General features: G+C 36.2%; 1 protein-coding gene across 1 annotated transcript; it reads left to right on the top strand.

Annotated features, from left to right (window-relative positions):
- The first annotated feature begins 37 nt into the window (after positions 1–37).
- LOC132562157 (copper chaperone for superoxide dismutase-like) lies at positions 38–8947 on the top strand. Its single transcript, XM_060226887.1, has 7 exons — positions 38–55; positions 3399–3471; positions 3852–3986; positions 4322–4514; positions 5889–5931; positions 6327–6484; positions 7973–8947. The coding sequence occupies exons 1-7, from the start codon at positions 38–40 to the stop codon at positions 8106–8108; spliced, it is 756 nt and encodes a 251-aa protein (XP_060082870.1). The 3' UTR covers positions 8109–8947.
- Positions 8948–13080: the final 4133 nt, after the last annotated feature.

Below are 13080 nucleotides of genomic sequence, written 5' to 3' on the forward strand. Positions count from 1 at the left end.
AAACCTGGAGCTCATATATTGATGACGATTTTCCAAGATGTCGGCTTCCACGGTGGTGAGTGTCATATGACAAACTAATTCCTCTGATTTACATCAACTTTAAGAAGGGACATGTCATTATTCACTTTCCAGTGGAAACTACCCTTTTTATGTCACGATTTTTGTGGAACGACATTTATGCAAATTGGGCCAAAAATTGAAAACGCCTCTTACGTTGCGATGATTCTCCATGGGAAGTAACTCATTTAAAATGAAATGAACTGATTGCATGCATGTATGGTTATCGAAACAGAGGAATCAGACTGAGACGAAGTTTAGATAAAGCGTATCTATAATAACAAGCGAAAGGGATGATCTATGTCATACTGTGAAAGATTGAAATGGAATTCAAATATTAATTAATTGGCGTTCTTTATATCATATTTTCGTCTGCATGAGTGTGGTAATTACGTTGTCATTTCGCAGACTATTGTTGGTTGGCTAGTTACACGTTCTGTATCGCCACGACTCTTCCTATTTCTAGGCATTGTCTCATCAACGATTGTCAGTGTTCCGTCGATATTGTTGACGTGTAATTATATCATAAATCAGAGACATATATACGTCTCGGCATAAATGTAGAATTTTTTGTAATGTCTGATGTGTATCTATTCTTTATCATAGTGTGTGTGCAGTTACCTGTGACGTGAGCAGGGCAGGTTGCAGCAGCATCACAAAATCACAAGAGCCTCCCTTTACGAAGGGAGACAAAAATTATGGTAGTAATCCTAGCATTACACTGTCTTCTGTCCCACAGCCAATTCCCCCTATGTTATTGTGCCTGAGAAGTAGTGTATGACACAGGAGACACCGACTAGGGATGTAACCATTTAGTGCACTCTTATCTGTGTCTGACTTTTAGTTTGTCGCCAGTGATGGAAGTTCGAGATAACAAAAACACAAGTAGTGAACAGCGAAACAAAAGTGGAAAAAAAAACAAAGCGATATGCATCATGGACCAACACTGATGGCAGCAATGATGACAATGACGGCAAGAATAATACAATGTGAAAAAAGAAACTTTGGTTGTGAAAAGTGGGTATCAGGAACATTTTGTTATTGTCAGGACGACAACCTACAAGGAGGAGATAATGAAGTAAAATTGTAATGACTAATATTTATCTATTTGTTATAGTAGTGTGTGTGCAGTTACCTGAAATGAATGAGATGTGTATGTGCTGTTTTCCTTTCAATATGATCATGGGCGGTTATTCAGTTAGCGTAATTGGTATAGAAGCATGTAAATTACAGGTAGCAAGTTTTTTTCCCCTCGTGATGGAAACAGCTGTTTCACCTGAAAAAGGACTGCGGTAGTTTACTGTGTGCTGGGTGTGGGGATGATAGTGGTTGTTATGTTCAGGATGTGGATTTGGCGCAGGAGCGCATAACATGCAAGATATACCAGTGCCAGCAAGTATAGCAGGTGCACTTGCGGGAGCATGAGTACTGTGAAGTACTAGGGGTGCTCTATTTACCCTGATCAAACTCGCTGAATAACAGACCACTTCCTATTAATCAGCATCAAATGTTTTTGTCCATGTACATTATTTATATGCTCCAATTTATTTAATAACTGCATTCAGTTGTTTGTCGAACAGAAACACTACAGGATGTTATATTAAAAATTGCCCCTGTTGTACCAGGATATTTACTTTTTCAAAATGTTGATTCCAGATAAACTGAGGATGTATAATCACAGACTTAGATAAAGATCTGTGATATTATATTTTACACATTCCTGAATAAACATATATTCTGCAAACTACAGGGTGTCAATGTAAAACATTCTTAAAATGAATAAAGACACCTTTATATTCTGGTGTTAATGAATAAAGTCATAGCTTGTCATAATCAAGTTAAAGTAGGATACAATAACATTTATAGTATGTTCATATAAGGGAGGTAACTCTAATCTTGTTCACCTAGTTTTTTTTATCCCTTGTAAAGTTTTTCAAGAGGTGGTTGAGGGAGACTTTTTCTCCAATGGAGTACTACTTTCTGTTTTTAGCCAATCCTAAGGTAACGTCAACACACTTAGGAAGAGATGTAATTCAGGACAGTAACTTATATTAATTACCAAACAATAGTCATTGACAATTTAAGCAGGCAGTGTCCAAGAAAGAGCTATGCTCTTACAAGTTACTAACAGCAGGCATGTATAAGCTAATATAGAAGGATAAGAAACTAAGCTAATTAGAGACTTCTCTGTTGTTAGCTAATTTTGTGTTATTTCATTGATTTGTGAAGTCATTGAAGCCCATTCTTCATTACAGTTGTTATCTACTCAGATCTATACTGCAGTTAGTGTTGACTTTTGACTGATTGGCTAGACTAGAGCTATAGTGTCAGCCAGTGAGAAGTTAATCTTATTTTGGTAACAAAAGTTATACTAATAAATAAATTTAACATATCACAAAACTACATTAGTCAATCGTAAAATTACTCAAATTTTAATGTCATTTATTTAAAGGTAATTTTCCTATATTTCAGGCTGAAAGTGGTATACATTGTAGGATGATATTTCAGCTGTAAACAGCTTAAATACATATTTTTGTTTTAAAAGCATTCAACATAGAAATTATTTGTTACAAAAGTTAGTGTCATCAGTTCAAACAACCAGTTTGAAAATTATTTTGCAAAAAGTAGTTATATGAAAAGAGATATAAGCAGTTTCTTATCTCTCTGTATTATATGATCCTGCTAGAAGTTTTTTTTTCTGTCAGGGACCAAATTTGAAGTCAAGTCCAGACAGATATTTCAAGAAAGTCTGGTGGTTTATAATATGCAAACCCAGGGATCAAGTTTAACATATGTAGGCCATAAGCAGGACACTTGACAAGAATTTGTGTTTCCCTCTTCTATCACATAGAATTCAAGTGAAACCCAGCTATGAGCTATGGTATTTAAAGTCTACTCTTGAGAGTTATACAATCTTGAGAAAAACAAGATAACAACATTAGAGGAATGGGTTGATGTAGCTTTACATAAACAAAGTGTTAAATATGGTCTCTATCACAAATAAAAGTGGGTGAGTGAGACAAGCTCATTGTGCTTTTTGTTTCATATTTCTCAAAGCTGTTTTGATAATGGTCTTATATATAAATGCTGTGGAAGGTTTCAGATTTTTCTGCTGTTCCATACCAAAATCATTGTTCCCCTAGTAAATCACATGGTACAATTATGAAGACTCCTAGTTTTCAGATTAGGCACTTAGCATCGCTGACGAGTCCTAGAAGAACGAAACAATTGCATGATGCAGTTTAATTCATTACCTGTGTATTTGTACTTTATCTAATTGTGTTGAAAGGTGCCATTCACTTCTGTGTTTTTTGTTCAATCTTTGATTTGTTTATTTCTAGATGGAGTTTGCTGTCCAAATGACCTGTGATGGATGTGCAAAGACTGTCAGATCAAGTCTGGAGGGAGTGGATGGTAAGTTGAAACTTGGTCTTATTATAAGTTTTCATGACCACTATGATGTCAACTTATGTATAATGAATTAGCATTGTTTGATAAATCATTGGTGTTTGATCACTGACTTTCAGACAGAACAGCTTTGCAACTAAACTATAATGTTGTGATTGTAGATATATTTGTAACATAGAATGCACTAATATTTGTGTAGTATGATATGAGTATGTTGGAAGTAACCTCTGATTATACATAGCTTTGTAATATTTTATACGTTATTAATTATTATTTCATTTTATACACTTGTAGTGCTGCTTTTTAAATGTATACCAAGGTATTGTACTTACTGTAAGACTTTTAGTGTTTGGGTAAAATTTGATAAAATATTGAATACATTTCAGGAATTAAATCCATACAAATAAATTTGGAGAATGAACAGGTGATTGTGGAGGGAACTCTACCCTCTAACCATGTAAAAGAGCTCATAGAGGCAACTGGGAAAGTGGCAGTACTGAAGGGATATGGATCAAACACAGGTGAGAATTGATATATCCCAGTTGGTTAAAGTTGTCACACAGACATAAGTTATAACCAAGGACTTATCACTTATTTACCTGGTACTAGGATTTCTTTCCAAGACTTGAATGAGTTTAAAGATAAACATGTATTGAAGATTGGTAGTTCACGACCATAACGTTTCCATATGTTTATGCGTGCAAGAAAACCTATCAGATAATTGTATTTTGTAAAGCTTTGAATTTGAAATTTCCAGGTCTGACTCGAAAAAAATTAAAATCATCAGTAGGAAAATAACCCCCTCTTTGGTTAGTGGTTCTCCATCAACAATTAGCTGTCCTTGTTTTATTTGAAGAAACCCAGCAACAGGATACTGCTGCAGCAGTTGCGATGATGGAGGCAGGAAACACTAACATCAAAGGAGTTGTCAGGTTTGTGCAGACTGGGGAGGACACCTGTGTAGTAGAAGGTACAGTGGATGGACTTCCCGTAGGAAAACATGGACTGTTTATACACGAGTGCGGAGATATATCTGATGGCTGTCGGAGGTACCAATAAGTATTCAGGCTTTCAAACCATAAACATGTACACCTATAATTGGCTGTCAGTGATAATATAAGGTCTTAAGGCTTACAAGCAATTTTCTGTACACCTTTAGCAGACTATCAGTGGTACTAACAGATATTAAGGCTTTCAAACCATACAAATGTACACCTTTAGCTGGCTGTCAGAGGAACCAACAAGTCTTAAGGCTAGGCTGTGCAAATTATGCAAGGTTTTAAAAAACATCAAAACATTCATATTATGTAAACATGAAGGAGATATTTGATTATAGAAAAAGTAATAATGGATTTTTGTAAGTCTATCCTTAGAATTAGATGTGAAATATAGGAAATAATGGTTTTGTCAAATCTAAGCTTTCCATTCTCTGAAATGGAAGGAGATTATACCTCAAAGGCAACAACTTTACCTTAGTATTTCTATATAATAACCAATTTTTACCATGAAGTAAATGAAATTTGAAATCTTAAGACAAGACCTCTTCTTTGAGAACTTTACTTTTTATTAAATCCGCCATGAATGGTATTTTTAAAACTAATAGGTAAATTTGATATATTGTTTTGTCTATAGCTATTGTGTTTCGTCTGTCGACATGCACCATGCATCGTGTGTTGTGCATTGTGCCACATGCGTTTTGTGTAAACTTTTTCTATAAAACCCTACTCCTCTTTCATAGCTGGATGAATTTCTACCAAACTTGGTTTGCTGTATCATTGGGTGAGGTTAATCATTTGCTAAATTAAGATTTTTGATTTGACCCCTAGAGGTTGAGGGACAGTGCCCCAAAGGAGGAGATGCTGAAATAAAACCCCGTTCCTCATTTCTGCCTGGGTGGATTACAACAAGCTTTGGCCTGATTCATCAGTTAGGGCAGGCAATTATTTCTTAAATTCAGAAATTTGATTCGGTCCATAGGAAATAGGAATGACCTTGATTTGCTTGAAACGTCACAGGGATGTATCTTTAAATGACTTCTTCTCAATAACCAAAAGGCCAAGGATGATGATATTAGGCCTGTAGCATGTTAGGATGAAGGGCTACCAACTTTATTGGTATATATATTTATTTTTTCAAGATCACAGGTATCAAATGTGCCAATATTGGGCCTGTGGCTTGCAGTTTCAACATGCAATATATCTGAAGTAATGACAATTATGTAGTGCATGTAATAGAATATGATTTCAAGTTTGCAGAAAATGCCTTGATGAACCAACCATGTCTTCTGTGTAAGCTGTAGAGTAATTGAGCTGTATATTTCAGGCCTAATTTGCCTCTTTCATCTATAGGTCTTTATAGTCAGATAACTGTTAAGGCCTATGGGCCTCTTGTTATTAAAAAAATACTCTACAATTTGTTTTCAGCTGTGGAGATATATTTGGAAGAATGGGACCTCTGACAAGAAAGGTGGGTGATTTTTTAATGATCACAAGTTTTTTGTATTGATTTGGGGTTCAATGCTCCCTACATATATTGCTGTGGATAGCCAGGGTGGGCCTCCTGTATGTTGTTCATTGAGGTAGTCATTGTTGACTACAAGAGACCCTATCTCACAATAACCTTGGCTGTTCATTGAGCAATGAATACAGCAATCAAACAAGCAATGTTTCAATGTCTATATTATTCTGTGTGTTAATTCCTCTTTGACTTATGGTATTGAAGATATAAGATGATATATATACCCTCATGTAATTAAACTTTTTTTACCTTCAAATCTTTCTTAAGTCAGGTATTCTTTAAGATTAGTTCCAGATGTAAAGAAATTAATGGATTAATTACATTTCTTTATATCACTGTTACAGGTGGCTGGAGCTATGGGTGACATAAAGGTCCATCCTGATGGGCGGTCTGAATTTCACATGATAAATAAAAATATCAAAATTCAGGATGTGATTGGCCGATCGATGATAATTCATGAGGAAGATACAGATGCCTGCATTCAAAATAAGCCGGAAAATCGGTAATTATTATTCTTTTGCATTGTGATCGTAAGAATTTTAAAAATGTTATCTTTACATGTTCAACTTTGTAAATTTGGTGGGAAGGGCATTATCAACAACCCAGTTGTATAAGATGCCACTTCAGTTTGTTTAAGGCATTTGCCTTTGTTCATTGTACACGGAGGCTAAAGTAAACTGTATATAGTTTGTTTAAGGCATTTGCCTTTGTTCATTGTACACGGAGGCTAAAGTAAACTGTATTTGGTTCTCAACTTCTCTTATGCTTTGCTGTTATGCAACCAGGTTGAATTTTATGACAATATGTGCTGCTTTCACCCCTATATCTAACATTTCAAGAAATTGGTATATTCACCGACCTTGTTTCATGCAGAAATTCTGAAAATAGCATTATTCTGTCGATTAGTTTTGGACAAACATGATGTCTTCTTCAGACTGTACAAGAGAAATAATCCACTTAGTGGCCCAGTCATGGTTCACATGTTTGCTTGTCTTTTTTTTGCTTTCAGGTTCAACCATTCCAGCTACTCATGTGAAAGTAAAACAAACGTATATAGTACATGAAATAAAGTGAAATATCTTTATTAGATTGTTACATTGTTCTGTTAGACATGTTGTTACTTTGTTCTGTTAGACATGTTGTTACTTCGTTCTGTTTGACATGTTGTTACTTTGTTCTGTTAGACATGTTGTTACTTTGTTCTGTTAGACGTGTTGTTACTTTGTTTTGTTAGACATGTTGTTACTTTACACTGTTAGACATATTGTTACATTGTTCTGTTAGACATTTGTTACTTTGTTCTGTTAGACATGTTGTTACTTCGTTCTGTTAGACATGTTGTTACTTTGTTCTATTAGACATGTTGTTACATTGTTCTGTTAGACATGTTGTTACTTGTTCTGTTTGACATGTTGTTACTTTGTTCTTTTTGACATGTTGTTACTTTGTTCTGTAAGACATGTTGTTACATTGTTCTGTTAGACATGTTGTTACTTTGTTCTGTAAGACTTGTTGTTACTTTGTTCTGTTTGACATGGTGTTACTTTGTTCTGTTAGACATGTTGTTACTGTGTTCTGTTAGAAGTGTTGTTACTTTGTTCTGTTAGACATGTTGTTACTTTGTTCTGTTAGACATGTTGTTACTTTGTTCAGTTAGACGTGTTGTTACTTTGTTCTGTTAGACATGTTGTTACTTTGTTCTGTAAGACTTGTTGTTACTTTGTTCTGTTAGACATGTTGTTACTTTGTTCTGTTAGACGTGTTGTTACTTTGTTTTGTAAGACTTGTTGTTACTTTGCTCTGTTAGACATGTTGTTACATTGTTCTGTTAGACATGTTGTTACTTTGTTCTTTTTTACATGTTGTTACTTTGTCCTGTTAGACATGTTGTTACTTTGTTCTGTAAGACATGTTGTTACATTGTTCTGTTTGACATGTTGTTATTTGTTCTGTCAGACTCGTTATAATTTTTTACTTTGTTCTGTTACAGGTTAGTGTGTGGTATCATTGCCAGGTCAGCAGGTCTATTTCAGAACAGCAAGAAAATCTGCTCATGTGATGGCGTTACTTTATGGGATGAGCGTAATGTTCCAATGGCAGGGGATGGGCGCAAATCTAAAATGTAACTAGATCAACAAAAACAAGGCTTGATAAAATGAAATCCAGTTTTTTCATATACTTTGAACACCTTCAAAATCATTACAGCTTAAATGCATTAGTGATTCCATACAAACTTGTGATGTGACATGCAGAGATACACACAGTTTTAAGACAAGTTTCTGATATAGAGGATTACTAGTAAGGATCATATTGTGGAGAATTTCAATACATGGAATTTAGGAAGAAAAGATGAAAATGATAATAATGTGACAGTAAATTTCTTTTGAAGTTCAACACTATTACCCAAGAAGTTGACTTATTCAGATAATTACATCTTCACATGGTACTGTTGTATAAAAGTATTGAGGGATTGATAAATATGCAGGCTAGTGCTTGAATGATGTCCTGTTGTAATGTGTGAAAACTTAAATATTACACTATTTGTACAGTATAATGAACTGTAATCCTGGAAAATTTTAAGATATTCGGACATTTATTGAATTTGTTCTTAAAAAATTGTGCTTGTAAGAAGGTCATTGGTTTCAGATATGTAATCCTGATTTCCTGACTTTGCTGTAGATACATGTATAATATATTTTTGTTTGCAGTCAGTCAATTTAATCTGATTTCAAAGATGGAATATTACCAGTACATTATTGTGTTATTGAAAAAACAAGATGTGTTATTTTGAATTTGATTTATATCCAATCATTATCATTTTTGTTATGTTATTTTGTACTGATTTTAAAATGTATATATAATGTACATTTATAGTTGCTAATAAATGTGATCTCCAGATAAGGAAAATACTATGATACAGTCTAACTGTTAATGTATTTTAATGAATAAAGAGTGTGCCAAGTAACTTGTACTGTGAACTGTATTATGCTTAATAACGGTAATGGAGAGTGTATGTATCTGTAATAATGGATGCTTGTAATGAAGAGTGTATGTATCTGTAATAATGGATGCTTGTAATGAAGAGTGTATGTATTGTTAATAATGGATGCTTGTAATGTAGAGTGTATGTATTGGTAATAATGGATGCTTGTAATGTAGAGTGTATGTATTGGTAATAATGGATGCTTGTAATGGAGAGTGTATGTATTGGTAATAATGGATGCTTGTAATGGAGAGTGTATGTATCAGTAATAATGGATGCTTGTAATGGAGAGTGTATGTATTGGTAATAATGGATGCTTGTAATGTAGAGTGTATGTATTGGTAATAATGGATGCTTGTAATGGAGAGTGTATGTATCTGTAATAATGGATGCTTGTAATGGAGAGTGTATGTATCAGTAATAATGGATGCTTGTAATGGAGAGTGTATGTTTCAGTAATAATGGATGCTTGTAATGGAGAGTGTATGTATCAGTAATAATGGATGCTTGTAATGGAGAGTGTATGTTTCAGTAATAATGGATGTTTGTAATGGAGAGTGTATGTTTCAGTAATAATGGATGCTTGTAATGGAGAGTGTATGTATTGGTAATAATGGATGCTTGTAATGGAGAGTGTATGTATTAGTAATAATGGATGCTTGTAATGGAGAGTGTATGTATTGGTAATAATGGATGCTTGTAATGGAGAGTGTATGTATCAGTAATAATGGATGCTTGTAATGGAGAGTGTATGTATTAGTAATAATGGATGCTTGTAATGGAGAGTGTATGTATCTGTAATAATGGATGCTTGTAATGGAGAGTGTATGTATCAGTAATAATGGATGCTTGTAATGGAGAGTGTATGTATCAGTAATAATGGATGCTTGTAATGGAGAGTGTATGTATTGGTAATAATGGATGCTTGTAATGGAGAGTGTATGTATTGGTAATAATGGATGCTTGTAATGGAGAGTGTATGTTTCAGTAATAATGGATGCTTGTAATGTGGAGAGTGTATGTATCAGTAATAATGGATGCTTGTAATGGAGAGTGTATGTATCTGTAATAATGGATGCTTGTAATGGAGAGTGTATGTTTCAGTAATAATGGATGCTTGTAATGGAGAGTGTATGTATTGGTAATAATGGATGCTTGTAATGAAGAGTGTATGTTTCTTGTAATGAAGAGTGTATGTATTGGTAATAATGGATGCTTGTAATGGAGAGTGTATGTATCAGTAATAATGGATGCTTGTAATGGAGAGTGTATGTATTGGTAATAATGGATGCTTGTAATGGTAATAAGATGTGTATGTATTGGTAATAATGGATGCTTGGACCAGTGTGTAATGATAATCCCTACCACTACTGCTAGAGAGTGACCAGTGTGTAATGATAATCCCTACCACTACTGCTAGAGAGTGATCAGTGTGTAATGATAATCCCTACCACTACTGCTAGAGAGTGACCAGTGTGTAATGATAATCCCTACCACTACTGCTAGAGAGAGTGACCAGTGTGTAATAATAATCCCTACCACTACTGCTAGAGAGTGACCATGTGTGTAATGATAATACCACTAATCCCTCCCTACCACTACTGCTAGAGAGTAGAGTGTGACCTAGTGTGTAATGATAATCCCTACCACTACTGCTAGAGAGTGACCAGTGTGTAATGATAATCCTTACCACTACTGCTAGAGAGTGATCAGTGTGTAATGATAATCCCTACCACTACTGCTAGAGAGTGACCGGTGTGTAATGATAATCCCTACCACTACTGCTAGAGAGTGACACCTGAATAATGATAATCCTTACCACTAATCCCTACCACTACTGCTAGAGAGTGACCAGTGTGTAATGATAATCCCTACCACTACTGCTAGAGAGTGACCAGTGTGTAATGATAATCCCTACCACTACTGCTAGAGAGTGACCAGTGTGTAATGATAATCCCTACCACTACTGCTAGAGAGTGACCCCTGTAATCCCTACCACTACTGCTAGAGAGTGACCAGTGTGTAATGATAATCCCTACCACTACTGCTAGAGAGTGACCAGTGTGTAATGATAATCCTTACCACTACTGCTAGAGAGTGACCAGTGTGTAATGATAATCCCTACCACTACTGCTAGAGAGTGACCAGTGTGTAATGATAATCCCTACCACTACTGCTAGAGAGTGACCAGTGTGTAATGATAATCCCTACCACTACTGCTAGAGAGTGACCAGTGTGTAATGATAATCCCTGACTGCTAGAGAGTGACCAGTGTGTAATGATAATCCCTACCACTACTGCTAGAGAGTGACCAGTGTGTAATGATAATCCCTACCATTACTGCTAGAGAGTGACCGGTGTGTAATGATAATCCCTACCACTACTGCTAGAGAGTGACCAGTGTGTAATGATAATCCCTACCACTACTGCTAGAGAGTGACCAGTGTGTAATGATAATCCCTACCACTACTGCTAGAGAGTGACCAGTGTGTAATGATAATCCCTACCACTACTGCTAGAGAGTGATCAGTGTGTAATGATAATCCCTACCACTACTGCTAGAGAGTGACCAGTGTGTAATGATAATCCCTACCACTACTGCTAGAGAGTGACCAGTGTGTAATGATAATCCCTACCACTACTGCTAGAGAGTGATCAGTGTGTAATGATAATCCCTACCACTACTGCTAGAGAGTGACCAGTGTGTAATGATAATCCCTACCACTACTGCTAGAGAGTGACCAGTGTGTAATGATAATCCCTACCACTACTGCTAGAGAGTGACCTGTATAATGATAATCCTTACCACTAATCCCTACCACTACTGCTAGAGAGTGACCAGTGTGTAATGATAATCCCTACCACTACTGCTAGAGAGTGACCAGTGTGTAATGATAATCCCTACCACTACTGCTAGAGAGTGACCAGTGTGTAATGATAATCCCTACCACTACTGCTAGAGAGTGACCAGTGTGTAATGATCAACCCTACCACTACTGCTAGAGAGTGACCCCTGTATAATGATAATCCTTACCACTAATCCCTACCACTACTGCTAGAGAGTGAAAATCCCTACCACTACTGCTAGAGAGTGACCAGTGTGTAATGATAATCCCTACCACTACTGCTAGAGAGTGACCAGTGTGTAATGATAATCCCTACCACTACTGCTAGAGAGTGACCAGTGTGTAATGATAATCCCTACCACTACTGCTAGAGAGTGACCAGTGTGTAATCCTTACCACTAATCCCTACCACTACTGCTAGAGAGTGACCAGTGTGTAATGATAATCCCTACCACTACTGCTAGAGAGTGACCAGTGTGTAATGATAATCCCTACCACTACTGCTAGAGAGTGACCAGTGTGTAATGATAATCCCTACCACTACTGCTAGAGAGTGATCAGTGTGTAATGATAATCCCTACCACTACTGCTAGAGAGTGACCTGTGTGTAATGATAATCCCTACCACTACTACTAGAGAGTGACCAGTGTGTAATGATAATCCCTACCACTACTGCTAGAGAGTGACCAGTGTGTAATGATAATCCCTACCACTACTGCTAGAGAGTGACCAGTGTGTAATGATAATCCCTACCACTACTGCTAGAGAGTGACCAGTGTGTAATGATAATCCCTACCACTACTGCTAGAGAGTGACCAGTGTGTAATGATAATCCCTACCACTACTGCTAGAGAGTGATCAGTGTGTAATGATAATCCTTACCACTACTGCTAGAGAGTGACCAGTGTGTAATGATAATCCCTACCACTACTGCTAGAGAGTGACCCCTGTATAATGATAATCCTTACCACTAATCCCTACCACTACTGCTAGAGAGTGACCAGTGTGTAATGATAATCCCTACCACTACTGCTAGAGATTGACCAGTGTGTAATGATAATCCCTACCACTACTGCTAGAGAGTGACCAGTGTGTAATGATAATCCCTACCACTACTGCTAGAGAGTGACCAGTGTGTAATGATAATCCCTACCACTACTGCTAGAGAGTGACCAGTGTGTAATGATATCCCTACCACTCCCTACCCCTACTGCTAGAGAGTCACCCCAGACTAATTATAATCCTTACCACTAATCCCTACCACTACTG

This window comes from Ylistrum balloti, unplaced genomic scaffold (assembly GCF_031769215.1).
Source record: "Ylistrum balloti isolate Yb309-2 unplaced genomic scaffold, AGI_CSIRO_Ybal_v1 Utg371358, whole genome shotgun sequence".
NCBI lineage: Eukaryota > Metazoa > Mollusca > Bivalvia > Pectinida > Pectinidae > Ylistrum > Ylistrum balloti.